Below are 14,431 nucleotides of genomic sequence, written 5' to 3' on the forward strand. Positions count from 1 at the left end.
AACCGTGGCTGACAAGAGAAGTTAGGGATAGAATAAAACTAAAAGAAAAGATGTATAACACAGCAAAGAGTAGCCGGAAGCCAGATGATTGGGACAACTTTCATAGGACAACAGAAGGAAACAAAACGAGCAATACGGGCTGAAAAGATGAAGTACGAAGAGAAGCTGGCCAGGAATATTAAAAAGGACAGTAAAAGCATTTTTCTTTCCTGTAAAGCACCTTGAATTGCAGTTTGCACGAATGGTGCTATACAAATAAATTTGCCTTGCCTTGCCTTTAGATATGTTAAGGGAAAAAGAGTAGCAAAGTCAAATGTGGGCCCCTTGAAGGCAGACACAGGTGAAATTATTATAGGCAACAAGGAAATGGCAGAAGAGTTGAATAGGTACTTCAGATCTGTCTTCACTAAGGAAGACACAAACAATCTCCCAGATTTACTGGAGGACAGAGAATCTAAGGAGGTAGAGGAACTGAAAGTAATTTTCATTAGGCGAGAAAATAGTATTGGGTAGGCTAATGGGACTGAAGGATGATAAATCCCCTGGGCCTGATGGTCTGCATCCCAGGGTCCTCAGGGAGGTGGCTCTAGAAATAGTGGACGCATTGGTGATCATTTTCCAATGTTCAATAGATTCAGGATCAGTTCCTGTGGATTGGAGGATAGCTAATGTTATCCCACTTTTCAAGAAAGGAGCGAGAGAGAAAATGGGGAATTACAGACCAATTAACCTGACCGGTGGTGGGAAAGATGCTGGAGTCAATTATTAAAGAGGTAATAATGGGGCATTTGGATAGCAGTAAAAGGATTAGCCCATCAACATGGATTTATGAAAGGGAAATCATGCTTGACTAATCATCTGGAATTTTTTGAGGATGTGACAAGTAAAATGGATGAAGGGGTGCCAGTGGATGTAGTGTATCTAGACTTTCAGAAAGCCTTTGATAAGGTCCCGCACGGGAGACTGGTGACTAAAATTAGAGCACATGGTATTGGGGGTAGGGTGTTGACATGGATAGAAAATTGGTTGGCAGACCGGAAACAAAGAGTAGGAGTGAACGGGTCCTTTTCAGAATGGCAGGCAGCGGCGAGTGGAGTGCCTCAAGGCTCGGTGTTGGGGCCGCAACTGTTTACCATATATATTAATGATTTGGAAGAGGGAATTAGGAGCAACACTAGCAAGTTTGCAGATGACACAAAGCTGGGTGGCAGTGTGAACTATGAAGAGGATGTTAGGAGGTTGCAGGGTAACCTGGACAGGTTGAGTGAGTGGGCAGATGCGTGGCAGATGCAGCATAATATAGATAAATGTGAGGTTATCCACTTTGGCGGCAAAAACAAAGAGGCAGATTATTATCTCAATGGGGTTAGGTTAGGTAAGGGGGAGGTGCAGCGAGACCTGGGCGTCCTTGTACACCGGTCACTGAAAGCTGGTTTACAGGTACAGCAGGCAGTGAAGAAAGCTAATTGAATGTTGGCCTTCATAACAAGAGGATTTCAGTATAGGAGTAAAGAGGTTCTTCTGCAGTTGTGTAGGGCTCTGTTGAGACCACATCTAGAGTATTGTGTACAATTTTGGTCTCCTAATTTGAGGAAGGACATCCTTGTGATTGAGGCAGTGCAGCGTAGGTTCACGAGATTGATTCCTGGGATGGCGAGACTGTCATATGAGGAAAGATTGAATAGACTAGGCATGTATTCACTGGAGTTTAGAAGGATGAGGGGGTAATCTTATAGAAACATATAACATTATAAAAGGACTAGACAAGCTAGATGCAGGAAAAATGTTCCCAATGTTGTGAGAGTCCAGAAACAGGGGCCACAGTCTTAGAATAAAGGGGAGGTCATTTAAGATTGAGGTGAGAAATATCTTTTTCACCCAGAGAGTTGTGAATTTATGGAATTCCCTGCCACAGAGGGCAGTGGAGGTCAATTCATTGGATGGATTTAAGAGAGAGTTAGATAGAGCTCTAGGGGCTAGTGGAGTCAAGGGATTTGAGGAGAAGGCAGGCACGGGTTATTGATAGGGGACGATCATCCATGATCACAATGAATGGCGGTGCTGGCTCGAAGGGCCGAATGGCCTCCTCCTGCACCTATTTTCTATGTTTCTATGGATGTTTAGGCACTAAAAATCTCTAAAATAGGCAGACAAAAAGGCATATTAAAATTACAAAAAAGGCCCGAAAAGGCATTTATTGACAAAAAATATGCATACAAAGGCATTTATTTCCACCACCAAAATATGGATAAAAATGATAATATAAAGGTATACTATATTAGGTGACCAAAAGTTGCTTGGTTGCACATAATTACTAGCATTTTTTTCAAATGATCTGATGTTAAAACTATGCTGTCTGTCAGATTATGCTTCAGTTGTGAAAAACATCTTCCTACCCCAGCAGTGGTCGCTGGTGCATACCTGAAACAAGCTACAGACTCTATATTCATGTCGATATCTTGTGCATTACAACTACCTTTGAGAACTTTAGCTATGTTTTGTATTTCTTCAAGATCTTTGTTAGCTAAAATCACTCTATCACATTTTCCTTGTATGTCTTTACCTACTGCCAGGAACTTTATGAATATCGTCAGTTACTTTGTTGAAAACCTTCAAGTTATTCACTAATGTTTCGGCATGTTTTTCAAAGGAAGTGATAGCTTGTGGGAAGTTTGCAAATTTGGAAGCAATAAACACAAGATCGCAGTGGAGGGACTTTTTCTGCATGATTTTACTGACGATCCTGATTGCAGCAGATTCTTCTTCTTCAAAACAGTTGACAATTTATTTTATCTTTTCAAAATTTGCAGCAGAGTAGAGTACAGCATAGTAGAGAGCCATGTACCCCACCTAGTCAAAACGGGCTGAGGAGGTAGCGGAATCTCGGGTGCTATTTCCTTGAACAACTGCACACGTCACGGTACATTAGAGAAGATTTTCTTGACATTGGAAACTAGGCGATCGACATTTGGAAACAAGCTACGTATGTGCTTGGCAATTCTATGAAATCCTTGAGCTAAGCATGTCAAATGCAACATTTTGGGGTATAACATTTTAAGAGCATGAGCAGCTTTTTTCATGTACGGAGCTGCATCAGTCACCAACAGAAGAACATTCTCGTGTTTTATACCTCTGGCCAAAGTACAAGATGTGAAGGTGTAAACAACTGAGCAATAGTTGAGCTGTTTGACTTCTCCAATATTTCCAATGTCAACAAATACTCCTTTGATGGTTGACCTGCCTCCAGTGTAGGGATGACCACGTTGGCAACATATCTCCCCAAGCATCTGTTGTCTCGTTTATTGAGATCCATATTTTGTTGCATGCAACTTCATTTCTAATTTTCTGCACAACATTGTTGAAGTTGCTGTCAACATAATTTTTCCATAATTATGACTCGCTTGGTTTATGTTCCTCTGTGCATTTCTCTAAAAAAAACTCTGAGAGATTTGTTTTCCAATTTCCACAGTGGAATTCCAGCATCAATGAATGCCTTGCACAGATCACTCGAAAACTCAGATTTGCGACTGGAGCCAGCAGTAAATGTAGAGAGGAGACATGCTTGGGTATTTCACTTTGGTAGTCTACACCCCAGCGATATCAACATTATCTTCTCCCTCCTCCCCCTTCCCTTTCTCAGCGCTCCTTCTAGTTCTACTGTCTTCGCCTCTTCCTTTCTTTTTCCTGCCCCCCTCCCCACATCAGTCTGGAGAAGGGTCTCGACTCGAAACGTCGCCTATTTTTTCTCTCCATAGATGCTCCATAAATGAATGAACGACCGACGGTGGCGCCCCCGGTTTCACCCTGGTGGTGGGAATTTTCTTGTAAGTTATACTATGTTAACAGGTTAATAATAACATTAATATTAACGTGTTAACATAGAAAACGTCATTGTAATCATGGTACAATTAGAGACCTTTTAGCAAAACGGCAAAAAAAGGCTAATTTAGGCACTCGATCGTGAAAAAGGCATTATCCTGGTGAAATCATCAAAAAAGGCATGAAAAGGTATTCATGGCAAAATCCTGGCTCTACTTATAACCATGTTAGACTGGGTATCAATTTTTCAACTGTTATACACAATCATAACACACATCAGAACTGCAACCTCTGTCAATTCGCAAAATTGATAGCTTGAAATCCTGTAGAATGCAAACATAATTTTAAGTTCTTCAAGGAGACTTTTAGGAACATATTTACCTTCATCGGTGACAGCATACCACTGCAAGGAATGCTTTTGGTATGACGGCCTTTTGAATGACTGGCATTGTAAGTTTCGAAAGTTTGGCACTCCTGTTGGACAGGGGGGATTCTTGCATATCCTGTACTGTACACGGGAACCCTGACAATTCTTGCCTTCAGGACCAGGCCTGTGATGGAAAGAAAATAATTTTAATTTTTGTCTGAGTTCAGTTTATTATCATGTACACCAATGTACAGTGAAAAGCTTTTTGTTGCCTGCTATCCAGTCAGCAGAAAGACAATACATGATTACAATTGAGCCATCCACAGTGCACAGATACAGACTAAAGGGCATAATAATTTGAACATCTGTTGAGAAAGCACAATTCAACTGGGATAGATCCTTCAGCTCCGCTTGTAAACAATCTCCTAAACTTCCTCAGAATCTGGAAGGCCAATATCAACTCGGGTGTTATTGCAATTTTTCTCTGCAATTGGTGGAGTTTCTATGTTCCTTAAAAGGCTCTTGACAGAACAAGTCGTTTTCACTGGCATATGGTTTTTACTCCAAATAGTTTTCCATTGTCCTCACCACTTCTATAGCTATCAATTTGAACACCAATTGCATGTTGCATTTTTAAGAAAGTAATTTACTTTGAGCTGCATCTGCATTCTCCACAATATATTCACACACACACCCCTTTAAGGTGAAGGGAAATAGATTTAATAGAAAACTGAGGGGTAACTTTTTCTCTCATGGTGGTGGGTGTATGGAACAAACTGCCAGAGGAGGAAGTTGAGGCAGGGACTATCCCAACATTTAAGAAACAGTTAGACAGGTACATGGATAGGATAGGTTTGGAGGGATATGGACCAAACGCGGGCAGGTGGGACTCGTGTAGCTGGGACATGTTGGGCGGTGTGGGCAGGTTGGGCTGAAGGGCTTGTTTCCACACTGTATCACACTATGACATTAAGACAAAAGTCACTCTTTCTGCCGGTGCCACCAGTTTTAACATCAGAAAGAAATGAAAATGTTTTATTCTCAGCAAGGCAATGATGCCTTCTCTACATTCCCACTGGTTGAGCAGAACATGTAAAAAGACATTGAGATCTGTTGAAAAAGAATCAGATCCCGATTGTTTGTTTTCTCCACATGGATGATCTCATTGACTGTCGAAACTGTACGTGCTAATGTAATGCATGACACAAAGTTGGTATGGGGAATTACAAAATTGCACACTCGATTACAAACATGGTGAGGTTAAAATTCAACCTTTACATTATTGTTCAGCTTGTGCAACAGCTTTAAGAAGCTTTGGACCGAGTTACATCTTCTAATGTTAATAGAAGATATTACACTGAAAACAAAAAACAACACAACATGGCATTATCTTCACGAACATTTGTGGTAATCCTTTTTTTGTTTGTTTGCAAAATATAACATTTATCCGTCTGAAGAAGGGTTTAGGCCCGAAACGTTGCCTATTTCCTTCGCTCCATAGATGCTGCTGCACCCGCTGAGTACCCATAACATTTATCCAAATGACCCATCAGGAGTAAAACAGGTAAAAGCTCTTCTGGATATTCTATGCTTCTTAGTACTCCCCCTCATGCTAGAATTTAGAACATACATAGAATTTATAACAGATCAGCACAGGTACTGACCCTCTACCCACTGTGCCTGTGAAGTCAATTTAATCTCCTCTGCCTGATGCATGATTGAGATGAAAGGAAAGGCAGACTGAAGAGAACATAAGCAGATGCTGGATTTCTAATAGGAAACATTCTTGGTTTACATAATTGCTTCAAAGAGCATGTTAAACTGAATGTAGATACAAAATGCTGGAGTAACTCAGCGGGACAGGCAGCATCTCAAGAGAGAAGGAATGAGTGACGTTTCGGGTCGAGACACTTCTTCAGACTGAATATGTATATCATGTAAAACAGCTCTCTGACTGACTTATTCAAGTGTTTCAAGCAAGAATATGTTAAGCCATTCAAACAAATAAAATGATCAAGATAACGCAGCTGACATACCTGGGATTATCACATGTCCGCTGCCGGAAATGTACCCCGGCATCACATGTTCGACTACAAGTGCTCCACGTATTCCAGGTGCTCCATTCTCCATCTATGTAGTCAGGAAGAGGTGTTTTACTAACACATTCACCAGCCTTACACCACTGCAAAGGGAAAAAGATCACCTTAATTGTCTTTACTTCCAGCAAGCATAGCGATCAAGTTACATGAAAATTCGCCACAGGAATTCAGTTGTAAGTAACACATCACCATTACTTGTAAATATGAACATGGATTTGTTAGTAGAAAATATCACTCAATTAATCATTTAAGAAATGGATCTCTTATAGGGATCGGAAAAAAAGGGAACAGTCGAATTCCCTTTAAAACTAAAAGTAATCAGCTGTAGAAAACTGGTGAAAGGACTTCAACCTGAAATATAACTGTTCCTCTTTCTACAGATACGGCCTAACATGTTAAGTATTTCCAGTAATTTTTATATTTTTTAAATTTAGATTTCTTGATCTGAAGGTGCTTCAGTTCAACCTGACACCTAAACTAGTGTAATAATAACTCAGCGTAGGAAGGAACTGCAGATGCTGGTTTCCACCGAAGATAGACAAAATGCTGGAGTAACTTAGCGGGAGAGAAGGAATGGGTGATGTTTCTGGTCTGAAGAAGTGTCTCAACCCAAAACATTACCCATTCCTTCTCTCCAGAGATGCTGCCTGTTTAGCTGAGTTACTCCAGCATCTTGTGTAAAACTAACTCAGTCATGATTCGTGAATTAGCTGGTAGTTTGAGAAAGGGCGGCCATGGTGGCACAGTGGTAGAGTTTCTGCCTTATAGCACTTGCAGCGCCGGAGACCTGGGTTAGATCCCGACCACGGGTGCTGTCTGTACGAAGTTTGTATGTCTCCCCGTGACCGCGTGGGTTTTCTCCACGATCTTTGGTTTCATCCCACACTCCAAAAAGGTACAACAGAGGATGTACTTCATGTGGCAGCTGAGGAAGCACAATCTGCCACAGGCAATGATGGTCCAATTCTATATGGCCATCGTAGAGTCTGTCCTCACCTTCTCCATCATGGTTTGGTTTGGCTCAGACACCAACCACGACACCTGGAGGCTGCAGCGAATCGTCCGATCAGCTGAGAAGGTTATTGGCTGCAACATTCCCTCCGTTGATGAACTGTACACTGCAAGGGCCAGGAAGGGAGTGGGTAAGATCATCTCTGACCCCTCTCACCCTGGCCACAAACTCTTTGAATCGCTTCCCTCTGGAAGGCGACTCCGGACTGTCAAAGCTGCCACAGCCAGACATAAAAACAGTTTTTTTCCACGAGTAGTTGCTCTACTCAATAACCAAAAATCTGTAGCCTCCCTTTTGCTCTGGTATTTTATTTTAATTCACATGTTTCATCAATAATGTTTTATTATTAATGTTTAATGTTTTATGTATCATTACTAACTGTCACTGTGTCATGTTGTCACTTGCGGCAGAGGGCCAAGGCAAATTCCTTCTATGTGAATATTTGGCCAATAAACTTATTCATTCATTCATTCATAGACGTACAGGTATGTAGGTGTATGTGTAAATTGTCCCTAGTGTGTGTAGGAGAGTGTTAATGTGCGGGGATTGCTGATCGTTGTGGACTCGATGGGCCGAAGGGCCTGTTTCCACGATGTATTTCTAAACTAAACTAAACTAAATGACAATTAAAGGTATGATGATAAATAAGAAATGCCAAACTTTAAAAGAATTAGTACAAAGTTAAATATATCCATTTAAGGTAAAAACAAATGCAGGAAAATTGTTTAGCTGTACCTATTAAGAGAAGTTTGAGACTATTAGATCAAATAAAGTTTTATAATGTTGCCAAAAAGCAGTAAGCCTGTGGATTGGAGTAACAAAAAAAATCAACATTTACTAAAATGAATGTATTAATAAGAAAAAGGAAACAGAATACTGTACTAGGTAAGTATGAAACATGCCAACTTGATTGTCAGAGCTTAAATGGGTACATAAAAAGTGAAAACAAAGCTAAAATAAACATGGATACCTTACAGAGACCAAAAAAGTCACATTAGGGATATGAACAGGAAAGGGAAAATTAAACAAATATTTTGTGCCTGTCATCACAGAAAAGCACAGAACACCTCCCAGAATTACACACTAGGGGCAATTTATAGTGGACAATTAACATATGGTTTTGGCATGTGGGAGGGAACAGGAACACCATGGTGAAACTGGCGTGGTCATGGTGTGAATATGCAGACTCCACAAGGACAGGGTGTGAATAAGAAATGCCTCGTTCAAACTTGTTGATTGGGAAGGGTCGCTTAAAACCTTGCGGTCAATTAACTTTGAAATTAGCATTATTATTGCATATAACTATATATATATATATATATATATACACTAGACCAAGTGCAGATTTGTTGGGTCTGTTCTCCCAACATGTGGTTGCGGGGGGGGGGGGGCAGGGGCAGGGGGAGCGGCATGTGGCGTCACACACACTAACTACCACCCCACACACACGCTAACTACCCCCCTTGATATTATACTAATGTTATTAATTTGCTCCTTTTTCCCCATAACTGCCCTATCCTCTGACGCATAGCCCCCAACTTGCAGGCACATCTAGAGCGAGTGGGGGGGGAGGGGGGGGGGGGATGGCAGAGAAAGAATGGGGAGAGACAGAGAGAAAGAGGGGCAGAGACAGAAGGGCAAGAGACCGAGGGAGAGGGGGGTGGAGGGGAGGAGGAGAGGATGGGTTGGTGAGGGGGGAAGGGTGGGAGAGGAGGGGAGAGGGAGATGGAGAGAGAGTGGGGAGGGGGAGATGGGGAGAGAGTGGGGAGGGGGAGATGGGGAGAGAGTGGGGAGGGGGAGGAGGGAGAGAGAGGGGGTTGAGAATGGGGGGAGGGGAGGGGAGAGGAGCGGGGAAGGGTGGATGAGGGGGGTAAAGAGGGGTGGGGGAAGAGGAGGGGAGAGGAGAGGGGAAGAGGGGGAGTTGGGAGCAGAGGGGAGGAGGGGGGAGGGAGAGGGGGAGAGGAGATGGGGAGGGGAGGAAGAGGGGGAGGGGAGAGGTGGAGAAAGAGAGGAGAGAGAGAGAGTGGAGGGGGAGAGAGAGGAGGGGGAGAGAGAGAGGAGGGGAGAGAGAGAGAGAAGGGGGTGGGAGAGAGAGAAGGGGGTGGGAGAGAGAGAAGGGGGAGTTGGGGAAAGGCACAGGGGTGGGAGGGAGGGAGGGAGGGGGAGCGATCTCCCACCCCTGTCCCATTGTGATGTCATATATGTAAATGAGATCCATTGTGATAGGACATCTGTGAGGTGGCACTGACTCATGCAGCAGTTTGATTTTAAGATTTTTTGATGTTTTGTGAACAATTTAATCAAAATCTGGGGAAATAATTGACGAAATCTAGAGAGGAGTGAATATGTAAAAATCTCCGTGTTTTTGCATCTGGTTTTCGAGGGAATACGTTGCACATGCAAAATAACACACACACACACACACACACACACACACGCACACACACACACACACAGTTTTAAAAGTATGTAGATATTATATATCTATATTACTAAATCTCTGATCTTGACCGCTTTTGGCCCACTGTGCTGCGATTTCCGACAGAACGCCGCCACCTACGGCCGTCATTTTTGGCCACCTCGCTCAGAGCCCCCCTCCGCCTTACGGGTGCGGAGGAATTTTCCCATCGATGACAAATCAGAGAGATATTAATGTTTAGAAAAAAATCACCATTCTCTCTGCTGCCCCTGCTGGAGGGAGGGGGAGGGACTATAAAACCAGGAAGTGGTGTGCCTCACTCACTCTCTGCAAGATGGATGAAGCCAAGAGTCACGTCTCTCTGAGCTCTGAATAACACTGAACAAATGTCTACACAACTGTGAGTACCCTGAATGTGGTTTGAAAATGAAAATATGGTTTGTATGAAGTAAAAAGGCACTGCCTGCAAATGGTGGGTTGGGTGCTTTGACTGAAGTTCAAAGGCACTACTTACTGCAAATGGTGGCTTGGGTGCTTTGGCTTGAGGTTGAAAGGCACTACTTACTGCAAATGGTGGCTTGGGTGCTTTGGCTTGAGGTTGAAAGGCACTACTTACTGCAAATGGTGGCTCGGGTGCTTTGGCTTTAAGTTGAAAGGCACTACTTACTGCACATGGTGGCATGAAGTTGAAAGGCACTACTTACTGCAAATGGTGGCCTGGGTGCTTTGGCTTGAAGTTGCACTATTTACAGCAAATGGTGGCTTAGGAGCTTTAGTTTAAAGTTGAAAGGCTCTACTTACTGCAAATCGTGGCTTGGGAGCTTTGGCTTGAAGTTTTAAAAAAATCACCATTCTCTCTGCTGCACCTGCTGGAGGGAGGGCGACGGACTATAAAACCAGGTAGTGGTGTGCCTCACTAAGTCTCTGCAAGATGGATGAAGCCAAAGGTCACGTCTCTCTGAGCTCTGATTAACACTGTACAAATGTCTACACAACTGTGAGTACCCTTAATGTGGTTTGAAAATGAAAATATGGTTTGGTTGAAGTAAAAAGCCACTGCCTGCAAATGGTTGTTTGGGTGCTTTGGCTTGAAGTTGAAAGGCACTACTTACTGCAAATGGTGGCTTGGGTGCTTTGACTTGAGGTTGAAAGACACTACTTACTGCAAATGGTGGCTTGGGAGCTTTGGTTTAAAGTTGAAATGTACTGCTTACTGCAAATGATGGCTTGGGAGCTAAGGCTTGAAGTTGAAAGGCACTACTTACTGCAAATGGTGGCTTGGGTGCTTTGGCTTGAAGTTGAAAGTCACTACTTACTGCAAATGGTGGCTTGGGTGCTTTGGCTTGAAGTTGAAAGGCACTACTTTCTGCAAATGGTGGCTTGGGTGTTTTGCTTGAAGTTGAAAGGCACTACTTACTGCACATGATGACTTGGGTGATTTGGCTTGAAGTTGAAAGGCACTTCTTACTGCAAATGGTGGCTTGGGTGCTTGGGCTTGAAGTTGAAAGGCACTACTTACTGCAAATTGTGGCATGACGTTGAAAGGCACTACTTACTGCAAATGGTGAATTGGGTGCTTTGTCTTGAAATGCACTATTTACTGCAAATGGTGGCTTGGGAGCTTTGGTTTAAAGTTGAAAGGCACTATTTACTGCAAATGGTGGCTTGGGAGCTTTGGATTGATGTTTAAAAACTCACCATTCTCTCTGCTGCACCTGCTGGAGGGAGGGGGAGGGACTATACAACCAGGAAGTGGTGTGCCTTCCAGTCTGTGCAAGATGGATGAAGCCAAGGGTCACGTCTCTCTGAATAATACTGAACAAATGTCTACGCAACTGTGAGTACCCTTAATGTGGTTTGAAAATGAAAATACGGTTTGGTTGATGTAAAAAGGCACTGCCTGCAAATGGTGGCGGGTGCTTTGACTCGAGGTTGAAAGGCACTACTTACTGCAAATAGTGGATTGGGAGCTTTGGTTTAAAGTTGAAAGGTACTACTTACTGCAAATGGTGGCTTGGGAGCTTTGGCTTGAAGTTGAAAGGCACTACTTACTGCAAATTGTGGCTTGGGTGCTTTGGCTTGAAGTTAAAAGTCACTACTTACTGCAAATGGTGGCGTGGGTGCTTTGATTGAAGTTGAAAGGCACTACTTACTACAAATGGTGGCTTGGGTGCTTCGGCTTGAGGTTGAAATGCACTACTTACTGCAAATGGTGGCTTGGATGCTTTGGCTTCAGGTTGAAAGGCACTACTTACTGCAAATGGTGGCTTGGGTTATTTGGCTTGAAGTTGAAAGGCACTACATATTGCATATGGTGGCTTGGGTGCTTTGGCTTGAAGTTGAAAGGCACTACTTACTGCGAATGGTGGCTTGGGTGCTTTAGCTTGCAGTTGAAATGCACTATTTACTGCAAATGGTGGCATGGGAGCTTTGGTTTAAAAGTTGAAAGGCACTACTTACTGCAAATGGTGGCTTGAAAGCTTTGGATTTAATTTGAAAGGCACTACTAACTGCAAATGGTGGCTTGGGTGCTTTGGCTTGAAGTTGAAAGGCACTACTTACTGCAAATGATGGCTTGGGTGATTTGGCTTGAAGTTGAAAGGCACTACTTACTGCAAATGATGGCTTGGGTGATTTCGGCTTGAGGTTGAAAGGCACTTCTTACTGCAAGTGGTGGCTTGGGTGCTTTGGCTTGAAGTTGAAAGGCACTACTTACTGCAAATGATGGCTTGGGTGATTTGGCTTGAAGTTGAAAGGCACATCTTACTGCAAATGGTGGCTTGGGTGCTTTGGCTTGAAGTTGAAAGGCACTACTTACAGCAAATGGTGGCTTGGGTGCTTTGGCTTGAGGTTGAAATGCACTACTTACTGCAAATGGTGGCTTGGGTGCTTTGCTTGAAATTGAAAAGCACTACTTACTGCAAATGGTGGCTTGGGTGCTTTGGCTTGAAGTTGAAAGGCACTACTTACTGCAAATGGAGGCTTGGGAGCTTTGGTTGATGTTTAAAAAAATCACCATTCTCTCTGTTGCACCTGCTGGAGGGAGGGGGAGGGACTATAAAACCAGGAAGTGGTGTGCATCACAGTCTTTGCAAGATGGATGTAGCCAAGGGTCACATCTCTCTGAGCTCTGAATAACACTGAACAAATGTCTACACAACTGTGAGTACCCTTAATGTGGTTTGAAAATGAAAATATGGTTTGTTTGAAGTAAAAAGGCACTGCTTGCAAATGGTTGTTTGGGTGCTTTGGCTTGGTTGAAAGGCACTACTTACTGCAAATGGTGGCTTGGGAGCTTTGGTTTAAAGTTGAAAGGCACGACTTACTGCAAATGGTGGCTTGGGAGCTTTGGCTTGAAGTTGAAAGGCACTACTTACTGCAAATGGTGGCTTGGGTGTTTTGGCTTGAAGTTTAAAGGCACTATTTACTGCAAATGGAGGCATGAAGTTGAAAGGCACTACTTACTGCAAATGGTGGCTTGAGTGCTTTGGCTTGAGGTTGAAAGGCACTACTTACTGCAAATGGTGGCTTGGGTGCTTTAGCTTGAAGTTGCACTACTTACTGCAAATGGTAGCTTGGATGCTTTGGCTTCAGGTTGAAAGGCACTACTCACACAACACTAAAGTAGTATTGCATACAGTTTTGGTCTGCTAATCTGAGGAAATACATTCTTGCCGTAGAGGGAGTACAGAGAAGGTTCACCAGACTGATTCCTGGGATGGCAGGACTTTCATATGAAGAAAGACTGGATAGACTCGGCTTGTACTCGCTAGAATTTAGAAGATTGAGGGGGGATCTTATAGAAACTTACAAAATTCTTAAGGGGTTGGATAGGTTAGATGCAAGAAGATTGTTCCCGATGTTGGGGAAGTCCAGATCAAGAGGGTCACAGTTTTAGGATAAGGGGGAAGTCTTTTAGGACCGACATGAGAATTTATTTTTTCACACAGAGAGTGGTGAATCTGTGGAATTCTCTGCCACAGAAAGTAGTTGAGGCCAGTTCATTGGCTATATTTAAGAGGGGGTTAGATGTGGCCCTTGTGGCTAAAGGGATCAGGGGTATGGAGAGAAGGCAGGTACAGGATACTGAGTTGGATGATCAGCCATGATCATATTGAATGGCGGTGCAGGCTCGAAGGGCCGAATGGCCTACTCCTGCACCTATTTTCTATGTTTCTATGTTTTTACTGCAAATGGTGGCTTGGGTTATTTGGCTTGAAGTTGAAAGACACTACATATTGCATATGGTGGCTTGGGTGCTTTGGCTTGAAGTTGAAAGGCACTACTTACTGCAGATGGTGGCTTGGGTGCTTTGGCTTGCAGTTGAAAGGCACTACTTACAGCAAATGGTGGCTTGGGTGTTTTGCTTGAAGTTGAAAGGCACTACTTACTGCACATGGTGGCTTGAGTGCTTTGGCTTTAAGTTGAAAGGCACTACTTACTGCAAATCATGGCATTAGTTTGAAAGGCACTACTTACTGCAAATGGTGGCTTGGGTGCTTTAGCTTGAAGTTGAAAGGCACTACTTACTGCAAATAGCGGCTTGGGTGCTTTGGCTTGAAGTTAAAAGGCACTACTGCAAATGCACTTATTTCCTGTTTGCACTGAATATTGATTTTCGATAAAACGCTACCACTTACAGCTGTGAATTTTGGCCATCTTACTCTGTCCCCCCTGCAGAGAATTCTTCCCATCATTGAAAAATAAAAGTTTTT

The 14,431-nt window shown here is 43.1% G+C and overlaps 1 protein-coding gene across 2 annotated transcripts in view; it reads right to left on the minus strand.

The window, feature by feature from the left end:
* adamts19 (ADAM metallopeptidase with thrombospondin type 1 motif 19) overlaps positions 1-14,431 on the minus strand; it is a 406,630-nt gene that overhangs the window by 138,937 nt on the left and 253,262 nt on the right. For both annotated transcript variants that reach the window (XM_033017772.1, XM_033017773.1), the window contains 2 exons: positions 6,223-6,368; positions 4,201-4,370 (listed from right to left, as the gene is read on the minus strand). In XM_033017772.1, coding sequence (XP_032873663.1) covers positions 4,201-4,370; positions 6,223-6,368 — 316 coding nt within the window. The remainder of the gene's footprint in view (positions 1-4,200; positions 4,371-6,222; positions 6,369-14,431) is intronic.

Source organism: Amblyraja radiata, chromosome 3 (assembly GCF_010909765.2).
Source record: "Amblyraja radiata isolate CabotCenter1 chromosome 3, sAmbRad1.1.pri, whole genome shotgun sequence".
Taxonomy (NCBI): domain Eukaryota; kingdom Metazoa; phylum Chordata; class Chondrichthyes; order Rajiformes; family Rajidae; genus Amblyraja; species Amblyraja radiata.